At 42.0% G+C, this 14,443-nt stretch overlaps 1 protein-coding gene across 1 annotated transcript; it reads left to right on the top strand.

Annotated features, from left to right (window-relative positions):
* The first annotated feature begins 3,501 nt into the window (after nucleotides 1-3,501).
* Nucleotides 3,502-8,932, top strand: krcp (kelch repeat-containing protein). The gene is made up of 13 exons (XM_035675449.1): nucleotides 3,502-3,711; nucleotides 4,059-4,220; nucleotides 4,338-4,419; nucleotides 4,673-4,723; nucleotides 5,122-5,353; nucleotides 5,501-5,587; nucleotides 5,898-6,029; nucleotides 6,141-6,328; nucleotides 6,417-6,613; nucleotides 6,698-6,792; nucleotides 6,927-6,981; nucleotides 7,305-7,402; nucleotides 8,144-8,932. Exons 1-13 carry the CDS (start codon nucleotides 3,650-3,652, stop codon nucleotides 8,374-8,376), a joined length of 1,674 nt encoding a protein of 557 aa, XP_035531342.1. The 5' UTR covers nucleotides 3,502-3,649; the 3' UTR covers nucleotides 8,377-8,932.
* The last annotated feature ends 5,511 nt before the right edge of the window (nucleotides 8,933-14,443 follow it).

The raw sequence follows: 14,443 nt of genomic DNA on the forward strand, positions 1-14,443 counted from the left end.
CAAAGTTAAATGTATTTTGACACAAACCTTTTAATAAAATCAATTTTTTTAACTAATTATCAGTATATCTTTGGCATCACGGTCTACACATATGTATTAACTTACAGTAAAATTTACAATTAACAGTTCTACATTGAACAAATCATCTAGAGCAAAGCAAACTTTGCTTACAGTAATTACTGTCACACTGCAGTCTGTAAATGACAGAGGCAATATTAGTGATGCAGTTAGGTGTTTTGTGCCGTCAGACATGTCAGCCTGCCCAGCCTGTGAAGGTAGAGCAGAGGCTGCAGGCAGCCACAGCTGGCTACAGCAGCAAAAGCCATGGCCAGGTACTGACACTTCAGTGTTCGAGCTGGAACGAGTCCTTCTATAGGCAGGGTGATGATGAGGGGGAGGTAGTTGAGTATGAGGACAGCCTGGATGATGGAAATGGTGATGAAGGATTTTTTCTTCATGGAATTCATCTCTCCTTTTCCCCTCAGCGTGCTTCTCTCATTTGTCTTCACCTTGTCCTCTTTCCTTCCTTCTTTACCTCCGCTCTGCTCTTGTTTTCCCTCCTCCATTTTCACTACCTGACCTCTTGTGTCCTCCCCTTTCTTCTTCTTGTCTGTGATCTTTTCATCACCCGGTGGAGGTTTCCTTAATGTTTTAAGAACAGACAGGCAGCAGAATGTGTCTATGGCTAGAACGGGGAGGAAAAACACACACAGTGTGATGGTAGAGTGCTTAACAAGAGAAATTGAAGCCATGAGGACATAAATGCCCCAAGAGACACCCAACAGTCCCCATCTGTAACGATGTGCCTTGAACCTGGACGGAAGAGAAGAGAGAGCAGAGAGTCACACATTATGTACCACATGTTTCACACACACAACCACTTTGCATTTATAATCAAGTCAGAACTTTCATATAGTGCGTTGCAAGTGAAGATACAAGTTTTTCAATTCTGAATTTTAATTATAAACATAGTAAAACTGACCATTAAAGGAGTACTGCAGCTTTTTGCTGCACTAGCGGTTGCTAGGAGCAGTTAGTGTCCGATCAAAGTTTACTTGCAACTAGAGCGGTAACGATTAGTCAACTAATGGATTAGTTGATCGACAGAAAAAAAATCGTAAACTATTTCGATAATCAATCGGCAAAAGTAAGTTCAGGAAATGCTATTTTCAGTCTCTCGAATATGGAGTTTTTCTTTGGGCTTTGGACTGAAAGAACAAGAAATTTAAAGACATCACCTTGAATTTTGACATTTTATAGACCAAACAATTAATCAATTAAGCTGGAAAATAATCAGAAGATTAATCGGTAATGAAAAAATTCTTTAGTTGCAATCCTACTTACAACAACCTGTACACCAGCGTCAGTCTCATTATATCTCACATTTATCACCATTCTTTCTTTTATACATACAGAAGACAGACAGTGTTATGTGACTTTCACAATTACCCGGAGCCCAAAGTGAATCTTCATAATGTTTGTTTTGTCCACCCAACAGTCCAAACCTCAAAATTATTACAAATAAATTAACATTATTAAAAAATAATAGCAGAAGCTGGAAGCATGAAACGTTTTTACAGGAAAGATGATTTGTTATCAAAATAGATGCCAATTTATTTTCTGTCAACTGATTAATTGACTTTTAGGTATTTTAACTTATAACAACACATCATATTTTCTAAGTTCTTTGTATGTTTGAGTGCCAAAATCTTTAAAAATGTGTAAAGTAAACTAACTAGTAAACTTTTAGTAAACCAAGTAACTAGTAACGATTAAAGCTTTCAGATAAATGTAGTGGACCAGAAGCATAAAGTAAAATAAAGTACCTTACATTTGGACTTAAGAGGAGTACTTGAGTAAATGCTTTAACACTTAAACACTCATCGACACAGATAGTCGAAGGGTCGAACCACAGCCATGTACCTCTCCACACACACCAGACAGAGGAGCAGCGGCTTCATGACGAGCACCATCGCGATCAGGAACGTCATCATGGACATCAGAAAGTTACTCTGCCACAGAAAATGGTTGGCAAAGAATGGAGGTAAGACCAGGTAGAAGAGCAGCTGGGTGAGGGCCAGGTGGAGGGGGAAGAAGTCTGCAGGAAGGACCCCGGAAACCTTTGACCTTTAAATTTAAATTTAGTAAACAAGACGAAGAAAAAGAAGAAGAAAATTAAGTTCAGCAAGAACTGGTATTAACAAGGAGAATATGAATAAATAAGGCTCCTTCTTATTGTTTTGACATTTAATCGAGGATGCATTATGGGACTAGTTCTGTACATGCTATGTCACTACATTACACCAAATATTTAGACAATATTCACCTTCTCCTGAGGATGTGAGAGATGAGCCAGAGGTTTGCCGGGGTGCCAACAAAGAATTCAAAGCAGTAGGAGGTCAAAAGGATAAGGAGGCCTGCCGAAGGTCCACCTAATTTGCCAGAACCATCATCATAAGTCTTACACTCTGTCCAGTAATACCCTGAAGCTGAGGAAGAGGAGTTGACAGCAAATCTGTTCATACTGCAGGGGAAGACAGAGAGAAACAGAGAAATTAAGGTTCATTATTTTGTTTTTTTCCATCTGTAGATAGATTGACAATTTATCTTTGAATTATCAACGTACAGTAAAGTATCTGTGACAAACCTTTCAGTGTGCAGTGTGAGCTTTGGAGGCAGCTGTTTGCCAACTGTTTGCTCAGTGTTGAAGGTTCATTTGAAAAAGCCGCTGCCTTCAGAAACATGACAGATGCCATGTAGATTTGCATGAAAATGACATGAACCCGATGCATACAGTGAGTGTACCCTCCTGTATCCTGTGAGCCTTTAGCATCCACTTCATAAGTGCTTTTGATCTTCAAGTTCTGCTTGTTGCTTTTTTTCGTCACCTCAAACACTGGGGACTGTTTTTGACACATACTCTGTGGAACGAACTAATCTACTGTTTGGGATGTAGCTAAAATCATTTGTTGTGTACTATGATCAAATAGACCAAATAACACATGGAATAATATTCATATTTTTAGAAGATTGGAAGCCTTTTCCTGGTATATGTGTAAATAGTCCCACTGAAACAAACCAATGATAAATCTATTTGATGATGTGATGTATCTTTATGGTAAGGCAGTTTTGTAGAAACATGTACATATAAAAGAACACAATTAAAAATAATAAAATAAAATGGAATAAAACATAATAAAACAGTGTGTTTCAGTGCAGTGCAAGAAACAAATAGTCCCTAATTTAAAAGACAGGTGTTCTTGAACGCAGCTTTTGTGACGTCCTGCAGCGGCGCTGGTTCCAGGCTTCTGATTGGCTTGCGGCCTCTTAGTTACAGCATGCAGGGTGCTCGATATCTCACCAGCATGTACTGCATGGGCGGAGCTCTAGTTCTGTACAGTAAAAGGCGCAGACTCCACCCGTGCAGATACTCTGAACAACAAAACACGCGCTCACAATCTCTTACCGAGGACTCGCGCGGAGTTCAGATATTGTACACATATCTGTGGCGGGAGATGTTGAACGGAGCAACACACACACACACACACACGATATCGCTGTTTTCACGTTTTAAAACTCGTGTGGAAATAAAGTAGAACAGCGGGAAGAGTTGCGACATTAAACGTCTTTGCTGGAGGAAAACGCAAACATGGATGATTTCGGACTTTATGCGGTTTTTGGAGTCAACGGTCCGCCCCAAAGGCTGCTGAGGTAAAAGTGTTTACAACGTTAGATAGCTCATAAAACATTATGTGTGCGACACTTAACGTAGCTGAACCTCAACTAGAGCGTTGTTGAGTAACTATTTCTGTAAGCAGGCATAAACTTGTATTTGTTGCTCCTCATTGGCGCCTCTCTATCTCTCTATCTATCTATCTATCTATCTATCTATCTATCTCTCTATCTATCTATCTATCTATCTATCTATCTATCTATCCACATTAACTGCGTTCAAAGACAACACATACCCAATGATACTTTCCCATGTCTATGCTAGTTTATCTGCATAATAAGAAACCTTATATTTACTTATTTCTTTGTTTTTCCCTCCATGTCAGTGCTGAAGGGTCGTGCAGGGTGTCTGTTGCAGTTCCCCCGAGTGTCCGGCAGGTGGTGCTGTTCAGCAGCGGGCGGTGGGGGGAGAGGATCTGCGCCAACGCCGAGCTCAACGATGCTGACCGGATGCCCATCACTATCGGAAAGCTGACTCCATACAACAAGTAGGTTGACTGCTTGTTTGTGAAGTAAGAGTTGACTCTGGGTGCTGTCCCGTGCATCTACTGTCGTCTACTCATGTCAATCAGTAATCAGGTTTAATGACACCTTGTCTCCTCCAGGTGTCTGTCGTGGGAGCAGTGGGAGGAGGAGACCTGGACAGACACCGTCACACTGAATGTTACCCTGGAGGGAGGAAACCTGGTAAAAATCACACAAACCTTCAGATTCAGGACTGGGAATAGTCAAACAAACAGAAGATGAAGTTATTCTGTTGTTCCAGATTATAGCCAAGCCACAATAAGTATGGAAATACAACACAGTATACCCTAGTAATTCAATGTATCCTTTTATAAACAATCATTTTTGGAGTAAATTGCCAATATTCTTCATCATGGTAAACAGATTTATTTTTTAGTTATTGGTTTTAAAAAGTCTCTTTACTTTTTTCCCTCAGGTAAAAGCAGAACCAGAGCTCATCCTGGCTGTGAAGGAATACACACCAAAGGTAATCTGTGTGAATGATCGGCTGTTACTGATACTAGTGTCATATTTTTAACATTTAATATATTTATACTTTTGTTAATATTACTTTTGTGCTTTCCTACATTTACCACAATGCCTCTCAGCGCCCCAGAATGGGCCGTAACTTAATGGTTGTGGGGAGTGTCACATCCCCCTCCAAGCCCAGCATGTCTGTGTTGCAGCATTGCATTCTGGTCTATTGAGGCTAATGTCAGAAGAGAAATCTGTTGATCCTGTTTGCCTACAATGTTTTTTTTCTTATTATGGCTTTTAAATATGGATGCAGAGATCTGACCCACAGATGAATGATACCTTCCTGATAGTTTCCCAGTTCAGTTTCTGCTGAATGATAAATGACACAGACTCTTCTGACCGTCCCAGGACACCACGGCTCCCCTCGCAGCCCGGGAGCTCAACGGCAAGAGGAAGAGAGAGCAAATGTCAGAGGGAGGCGGTGACGAGAATAAGCTGGCGAAGAGAGGGGAAGAAGAGAACGTGTGTCCAAATGGCGGCGTGGAGAAGACCACGCCTGTGCGAAAACCCAGAGGTCAAAACAAGGGGGCCCAGAAGCTGTTCAGTAGCGGAGGAGATGCAACAAAGATGAAGGGAACAGGTGAGAGAGTCGATACGCCCGAGCGAGTGGTACTGCTAATGATAATTAGAGCCGAAGTCACTCCCGCGGCTCGGTGTGGAGGAGTAAAGCATTTCTTTGCGTTCTGTTCCTTCTATGAAATCTCCTCCTCTACACCTAATGGAGCAGGAGAGGCGCAGGGGATTGTGGGAAGAACGCCTCCACAGAGCGCAGCCAGGGCGAAGAGTAGGCAGGCCAAGACTCCCACGCAGACCGGTGAGTTTGTGCATACACATTACATACCGGTTTACTTGTTTTTATATCTGTTCTTGACATATTTATTCACTTTTCAGTCCCATAGCTGGTACGGTGATGCACATCGCCCACCTGAGTTCACACAATGCTGTTTCCTGTTTGTGTTTCTCAAGTAGTGAGAAGTGTTCAGTGCAGGAATGTAGCATCAAATCAACACCTGCGATATCTTCATCTGGTGTGAACTCTGAGTTTGCTGTGTCTGAAATGTTGAAACTTTATCCGTTTGGGAGACATTAACACCTGAAATAACAAATCTCCGGTTGTCCCGCAGCCCCGCTGGTCAGTCCATCAGGCCGCTGGGGTCAGACTCTGTGTCCCATCGATGCTCAGACAGCCATCCTGATTGGAGGGCAGGGGGCCAGGATGCAGTTCTGCAAAGATCCCATGTGGAAGCTCTGCACTGGTCAGTCATGAACAACATTTAGGATTCTGTTTCACCTCAGGCTCCGCTGTGTTTAAGGGGATTTTAGTTTCCGGTGCCGTCCTAAAGAGTGTTCTTGTCTCTGTCCAACAGAGGACATGTCCTGGGTTGCAGCAGAGACTCTGGCAGAGGGTCCAACACCCGAGGCCAGAATCGGCCACACAGCCATCTACGACCCGGACTCGAGGCGGATCTTTGTGTTCGGAGGCTCCAAGAACAAGAAGTGGTTCAACGACGTTCACATCCTTGACACGCAGAGCTGGAAGTGGACCATGGTGGAGGTTTGCGTGTGTTTTTCTTGTCCTAAGTCCGATTTTTGCTGCTCCTCCTCTTTCTTCACATCCTCCTCCCCTCTCCCGCCCCCTCCAGGCTCAAGGTAAGGTTCCTCCTCTGGCCTACCACAGCTGCAGTCTGTTTCGAGGTGAACTGTTTGTGCTGGGGGGGGTGTTTCCCCGTCCCAACCCAGAGCCCGACGGCTGCAGCGACTCACTGTATATCTTCGATCCCAACCTCTCCATCTGGTACCAGCCTATTGTCACAGGCGACACACCCTCCCCCCGCTCAGGGTAAGATGGTTTGATCCACGGTCGGTCATCTTTTCACACACATTCACTTCTTTTTCTCATCCTTCCTCTTTGTTTCTCTTTCAGTCACTCTGCATGTGTGATGCAGGAGAGGAAGATCTATGTATTCGGTGGATGGGACACTCCTGTCTGCTACAACGACATGTACATGTTGGACCTTGGTGAGCCGCACACCAGCTTGCACACGCGCATATCCAACTGTACACACATACACGAGGCACATATATCTGGTTAGAGGTGTAAATGTGTAGCACTGCATCAATAATTGAAACGAAAATGTTCTTGTGTTTCTCAGGTCTGATGGAGTTTTCCGCTGTGAAAACAACTGGGAAAGCTCCGTCTCCTCGAAGGTACGCAACGAAACACACAACCACATTACCTGAGTCCTTACCGCAGCAGCTGTGGTTCGATTCCAAGCTGTGGCCCTTGCATGTCATCCCCCTCTCCCTCTCTCTCCCCCCTTTCCTGTCCTCCCTCAGCTGTCTCTAGCTCAAGTAAATACATAAAAAAAGAAGAAACGCATATATTCCTCAAGATAAGTTTTTGAAAATCTTTGTGGTATCAGCATCAAAACTCTGATTTTATATCTGCAACGGTATGGAGAAATGTCTTCACTATCAGCTCTCATTAGCAGCTCTTTAAATCTGTGTGTGCGCGTTTGTGCGTGTTCCAGCTGGCACGGCAGCGTTGTGCTCTCGGACACAAAGTTCCTGATCCACGGAGGTTACAACGGAAACAACGCTCTCAGTGACACCTTCGTCTTTGATATAGGTGAGAGGCAGCTCGTAATAAACACTTACAAACAAAGTACATGTTGAGGAAGAAGCTTTGTTGTCTGGGTGTTTTTCAGGGGAATTACTGGTTCAGACTAATTTATCCGAGTGCATCAAGTAGTCCCTTGTTTTAAGCAAAATGAAGAGTCTAGAACGTCTGTTTGATAAATAACAGCCTTATAAGTAACAGGGCTCGCTTACAACTAACTTATTATTTTCTAGTTGATTCTGTAGTCTACAAAAGGTCCATCACAGTTTCTCGATCTAAGGTGACGTCTAAAGGGTGCTGGTTTTGTCTGAACAACAGCCCAAACCCCGAATATATTTAATTTGACAGTGATGAAGATAAACAGCAAATCATCACATTTTAGAAGCTGGAATTTCTGATGATTTATTAAACATTTCAGTTGATGGACTAATGGTTTGACGTTTATTACTTGTAATTTCGTATAAAGCAGTAACCAATCTGAGTGTAAAAAAGAATGTGTGTACACAGGTACATGAATATGGTGGGCCTGTAGAGTACTCAAAGCAACTCTTTCAAATGTCTTGTTTTGTCCAATCAACAGTCCAACACCCAAATAAATTCAGTTTACTGTCATAGAAGACAAATTAAACAAAAAAATATATAATATTTGAGAAGTTGAAACCAGATTAATCTCATAAAAAAAATTTGCCGGTCCTTTTTCCCCCAGATTGACTTCACTAATCCCTTTTTGTCTTTGTTTCAACGGTTCAGACACCAACAGCTGGACGGAGGTGACGCTCCCTCAGCTCTCCGTCCCCAGGGCGGGGCACTCCATCATCACCATGGAGACAGCCGCACGCCACCGCTTCTCAGAGGAGGATGAAGACGCGGACGCAGGGTCCGTCAGCAGAACTCTGCTGGTGTTCGGAGGCGGAGACAACGAGGGCAACTTCTACTCCGACCTGACGACTGTCGCTGTGGAGGAACTGCTCGCTGCTATTTAAAGAGAGTGAGTCAGAGGTGAATCCTCACTGCCTGACTGGATGTGAATCTATTTTAACACCCCCACAGACTCTTTATTATTTATATTCATATAGTTTGTCTTTGTCTTCTTTTGGTTGTGTCAGCCTTCTCTTCTTTATATTATGTTTTTAGAAGGGGTTTACATTTTTAGTATTGGAAAATGTGCATGTGGGATGTATAATTTGGGCATTTCTTGAATACAGATCTCAAACACTAGATTCCTTTAAACGAATAAGTGTCCTCAGTTCATTTTTATGTAAATAGTTTAAAGCTTTTCAAGTTCTTCCTCAGGTAAAATGTATATTTTTATTTTTGAATGAATGAATGATTGGGACTAACAGTAGCCCTGATATGTTGAACGTGTTGCCTCTGGATAGCTGCGAGTGCTTTAGCTGTATTCATGATGCTCAAAATCATGCCGTTGTTTGTTTTTTGTCATCATCTCCGAAACCTTTGCGTTTAGTGGAAAAAATCAAATCTCTATTTCTGTGCTGTTCCATTTTGCACTTGGTTTATGTCTTTACTTAATAAACATTTGATTTTCTGCCCTTTCTGTCTTATTAAACATAATCTTCCTTTTAAATTGACATTTAATTTTTTTGCTCAGGGACCTCTCTATAAAGAAAGTAAGCCACATGTGGGGACACAGCGGCAGTTTAACCTACTTAGACTCTACTTAGACTCTACTTAGATGACCTTTTCCGTTTGCAGAATAATTAACCCACCTTTCTAGTCTGACATAAAACAGTGACGTGTACTTTAAACCCGGTAGTGTCAAACTAATGTAATTTAAATGAGGTTTGACACTTTAAACGGAAAGGCCCATTAATAACACATCCCGTTTGTCCCGGTAACTCAACACTAACATGAGCTAATGTCAGAATAGCAGAGTAACACTGATGTTATCTTCAAAGAGCCCGAGCTAAATGGAGACGTTTTAATATAAGATTAGTGGGGCTCGAGAGGGATTATCCTCATTCCAGCTGAATCGCTGATAATGGTGTCATGAATGTGTTTTTTAACTTGAATATTTTCAGTGGATTATACAGCCAACCTCTTTGGTAACAGGAAGCTCACACACGTCAGTTAATGCCCTCTTAATTAATGTGAGAAACAAGCTGTAAATGTTCCCATGTCTGTTCATCCCCTCAGAGCAGAAATCACACAATAATAAAACATCCACAGCCAAGTGTATTGAGACATTAATTGTCACAAACACATTGAGGAAGTAAAGAGGCTGCAATAAAAATGATACAAATACTGCACTTGAGGGAGGACAAGGGTTTTGTGTCTGACATTGTTATACATGATTTCCTGCTCTGGAAGAAGTTGTTTTATAAAAAAGATTTGACACAATAAGGTGGGTAACTAAAAACCCTTTATCAATTTATACTAACATAGACACATACATTAATATCTGATGCACATGTACATGTTGCTCTAAAGATTGTGTTGTTGAGGTGTATCTCTACTGTAGTAACCTGCTTCAAGACTTATATCAAGATAAATGAAACGGGTCAATAATGGTGCTTATGTTCTTTTTTCAGGGGTTTCAGACGTTAATTTGCATGTTAATCTATATATAGTATATATAGAATTAGTTAGTGGCTATAACTTTATTTACTCATAAATCCAATAGGCACAAACTTTTTCTTAAAGTGTGGGCAACTTTCATCATCCAGACCAAAAATATAATAATACACATAACAAAAAGTTAATGCTAGTTTCTTAGGAAGTTTACTCGAAAGAAACATGTAATCTGATGCTAATCATCTGACAATAGATCTTGAGTTTAAAAGCATATGTGGATCTACAGAGGAAACACCATCAGTCGTCTTCGCTGCAGTCTGTGTTGTGTGAGGATAAGGACAGTCATCGTGATCTGAGCCAGCAGGAGGATGAACAGCGCTGAGGATCTGAGCAGCCATGAAGTGACTGAGACCTCCATTACCTTGGAGCAGAAGCAGGTGAACCCAGATATTTAAAAATAGATGAGACAAAGACTGAAGCAAGAACTTAATTTAAAATAATAATTTGGCCTAAAATGCACCCACAGAAGATTTTCCCCTCCCTATCTTACTAGAAAACAGGCCGTGAAGCTGGTTTCACCTACTCCGTGGCATTTCCTCTGGCGATGCAAAGGAAAGCCTGGCTTCCTCAAAATTTTAAACCAAAAACAAATCAGTTTCCTCGTTTCCCTTTAAGACAAGTAAATACGTGCCTTTTCCCACTTGATTCCTTTACTGCAAATCATAAAATATGCAACGTACTTAATGGGAGTTCTCTTATTATTAAAGGACATGATGTTGCACTTAGTGTTATTGTTGCACAGACTCAGACTATTGCTTTCCCCTCTTCTTACTTCTTCACTAATTTTGCCCACGCTGTGAGTCAGTGCCTACTAAATTGCCATGTAAAGGAAGGAGTGTCACCCTTTCAGTCTGTTAGGCCATGAATTGGGCAAAAGAAAGATGATCCTTATATTTTGTACTCTCACTAACCTTATGTTGGTTTGTGTGCTCCACTCTCTTCTGCTTCTCTTGCTTGTCTCTATAATCACGTCCAGGACATCTTGTAGGTTACAGTGCAGACGTATATGAGCACCTATCCTGTAATTATTCCAGTGCTCTGTTGATAATATCTCTATGAATGATCTGCTGGAGAGAAAAGATTCACTTCTTGTCCAGGACCAGCTATATCGAGACAGATTGCTCCTTCCTGTTGATGATGTACGTACATCTTCATCAACCCCTCCTAACATGTTCCAAATGTTCTCATTTGAATAGACCTTAACCTGGAGGTCATTTAACACTATTAATCATAAAAGTGGACATTGTCACATTTGTCACAGCAGATTGTTGATGTTCTTGGTGTTTTGTTTCTTTTAGTCATGTTTGCCTTTGTACCGTCACAACTTGGAGTGACAGGAGCTGACATTTCAACCACTGTAGATACTATTTGGATTTCAAATGCTGATTTTAACTGGTGTTACAGCTTACTCAGGGTGGGGGAAGGCGTGTCCTGTACAGTCAACCTTTTATAAATTGGGTATTTGTTGATAGTTATTCTTAATACCTGCCACCAGGTCCGATTTGGTGGGATTCCCCTTGAAATCAATGAAATGAGACAGTAGAAGCACTACCGCTTTTGTCCACAGGGGCCGCCAGAATCAACACACTATAAAAAGTTCCTTATATGGGCTTCAAAATGTGACAGCAGGAATAAAAAAAAATGCATTTCTGTCCTCATTTCTACCTTAAAAAATACTTTTCTAAGAATTGCTTTAATAATTCCAAACTTCATTTAATATTTGGCGCACCAAAAGTGAAATCACTGGTAACAGCTGGGCGGTTCATGCTCCAGTGCATTTGGATCGTACATGTGACAACATGATGGAGAATTTGGACGCTGTTTCAATCGGACGCCAGTAATCAAGACCTGCATATTGCCACAGAGAGTTACCAACAGTAGGACTGTGGGAGAAATGCAAACGAGGCTGGAGGGACAGCCTGACAGTAACGTATCAACAGTCTGGTGATGTGTATAGGACAGGATGCCAGCCTCTACAGAGAGAATTATTGGCTACATATTAAAAATAACTGTTATTACAGCCTCAATCTGGACAGATACATTTGGCAACCTGAGATGGGAGACTGGAGATAAAAAGGCTGGTATGCTTTTTAATGTTCATCCAATGAGACTTAAAATACCTTCAAATCAGCTGCAATTAACAGTCTGCAGTTCAACCTCCTACTCAGAGTGTCATTTCTCCTCCAAAGCAAAATTGGAGTATGGCTGCCAAGAAATGCGTTTTCATCCAAATATTTATGGGACACACCGCAGGAAATAGTGTCAGGATGCACTTGGGGATATACATTTATAGATAGATAGATAGATAGATAGATAGATAGATAGATAGATAGTTTATACTCTGTAATATATTCAGGCGTCCTGCAGATGGCGACACTTCAGCACATTTCCCCCAGCAACAAACTAGACTCTTGCTCCTACAGCTCATGTAAAATCTTTAAAGAAATGTACAGTCATTGAGTTCATCTGGTCATTAAACATTAAACATTATATTTTTCGCACATTTTCAGAGCTGGTCGCAAAAATACTGTACGATACATGTGACATCCGCTCTCCTGTGATCCTCCATCAAATTGGACGCGCTCCAATACGACATATTGTGCCAAGTGACTTGGATTAGTTTGAGTGTATACTGATAGAGAAGTTACAAGAGGGGCCCAGGGATGCAGTAACAAGGGTACTAATGATATGAATACACTTGAATGCACTGAGAACAGAGGTGTTTGTCTCCTTTAACTGTGTGTACACCCCTGGGTACACTCTGTCCATCATGAGGGATGTGATTTTTCCCTTGATTCATCGGGAAATCCTGCCAGTTGGATGCTCTCCCAGTCATTACTAACGAGCCTCTCGTACCACTTCATTTCCTGATTTCTTTTTTATTTTCTCCATAACATCCTTGCATTGTGCGAATGGTGAATATTTGGTGACTACTCTCTGCGGACCCTCCTGATTGACGGGGTTCGGGCATCACCACTTGCAATGGCAGCCATTTTATCTTCCCCAGTCCATGGCTGTTGCTAAGTAACTTGAAAATGTCTATGCCAGCTGTCAGCATGACACAGTCGGACTTATGGTACATATTTACAAATGGCACAATGCAACGAGGACCCATAATGCAACCACGTATAGTTTAACAATGGGCTTTGGTCTCTGATACATTCAGATTGAAACGACGGGGGAAGACATTTTAAATTTTACACCAAAATTCTGTATAGTTAACAAAAGAAAGGAATAATTATTAAAGTATCCTCCAACTAGAGGATTCCCAGTGTGGGCAAAGATCACCCTGCCTGTGAGCAAGGCACTATATCACTGCAGGCTCATTGCTCTAATATATGACCCCTGACATGACCTACTTTTGGTTGTTTTTATGTATAAAGGATTCTCTGAGGTATAAAGTAGAAAACTAAGAGTGTGACAGGTGTAAGGAAATAGTTGTGTGACTCCACTGTAGAAATATCTGGCAACTCTTCCAGGTAACACGTGAGCTTTACCTGCAGGACTGGAGTTTCCAGAGAGATGAGGATATGTACGTGTGCATACAAATGTTTGTGAATGAAACTCATCTTAACAGGCTTCTTTGGTCCCTTCATTCATCATACTTGAATTTTCGGTGGATCCCTGGAATCCCCTCCATCGTTTACACCACTGGCAACATCAAGACTACACAACATTAGTTTAGTTATTTATATGTAGACCAGGATCAGTCCATCCATCATGGATGGGGATAGGTTTTGGGGCGGCTGGGATACAAAGTTAGAAGTAGATTTGGACACAAGATAATAATGCAGGACCCAGATCACATTGTACTTTAGTGGCACACATTTAGAAGTTATCAATACCATATTCAGTGTGCGATCTATTGCCCATGTGCAACTGCTGCTGCTACTTGTGTTTTCTGTTGTTGTGGATTCGTACATAGTGTCTATACTCTTACTGTTTTTTCTCTATCCACTTTGCTGCTGTTACATTGGAATTCCCCCATTGTGGGACAAAAAGTAAGTGATACACAAGTGTACGTGGAGCTTTTTGGGCCCCCTGTGGTTCCGTCTTCAGTAAGCCAGAGTACAGTGCAGGATGTGGAGGAACATACATACACAATCCTCTGCACCTGCCATTTACCAACCTGGAGGAACCGCGGTCACCGGTAAAGGCCCGGAAAAACCCGAGTGCAGCCGAGCGCAGACCGACCCCCCTCTCTCCCTCCCTCTCTCCCTCCTCCCCGATCCTTTCAGTCGTGGTGCAAGCAGCCATGTTGCCGCTTGCTTGTTCCGGTATCAGGGCAGGATCGTGCGCATAGTCTGCACTCGGGCGCAGCTCCTCGCCTCTCTCCCCCTGTCGCCCGTGACACGCACCTCCTCACAAGAAAACCCGAGTTCACCGATAATGGATTGTACAACCTGATGACTCCTCGTTCAGTCGGCTGGCGACGGGATCAATAATAATAATAATAAT

This window comes from Morone saxatilis, unplaced genomic scaffold, assembly GCF_004916995.1.
Source record: "Morone saxatilis isolate NCDOM2014 unplaced genomic scaffold, NCSU_SB_2.0 Contig4, whole genome shotgun sequence".
NCBI lineage: Eukaryota > Metazoa > Chordata > Actinopteri > Moronidae > Morone > Morone saxatilis.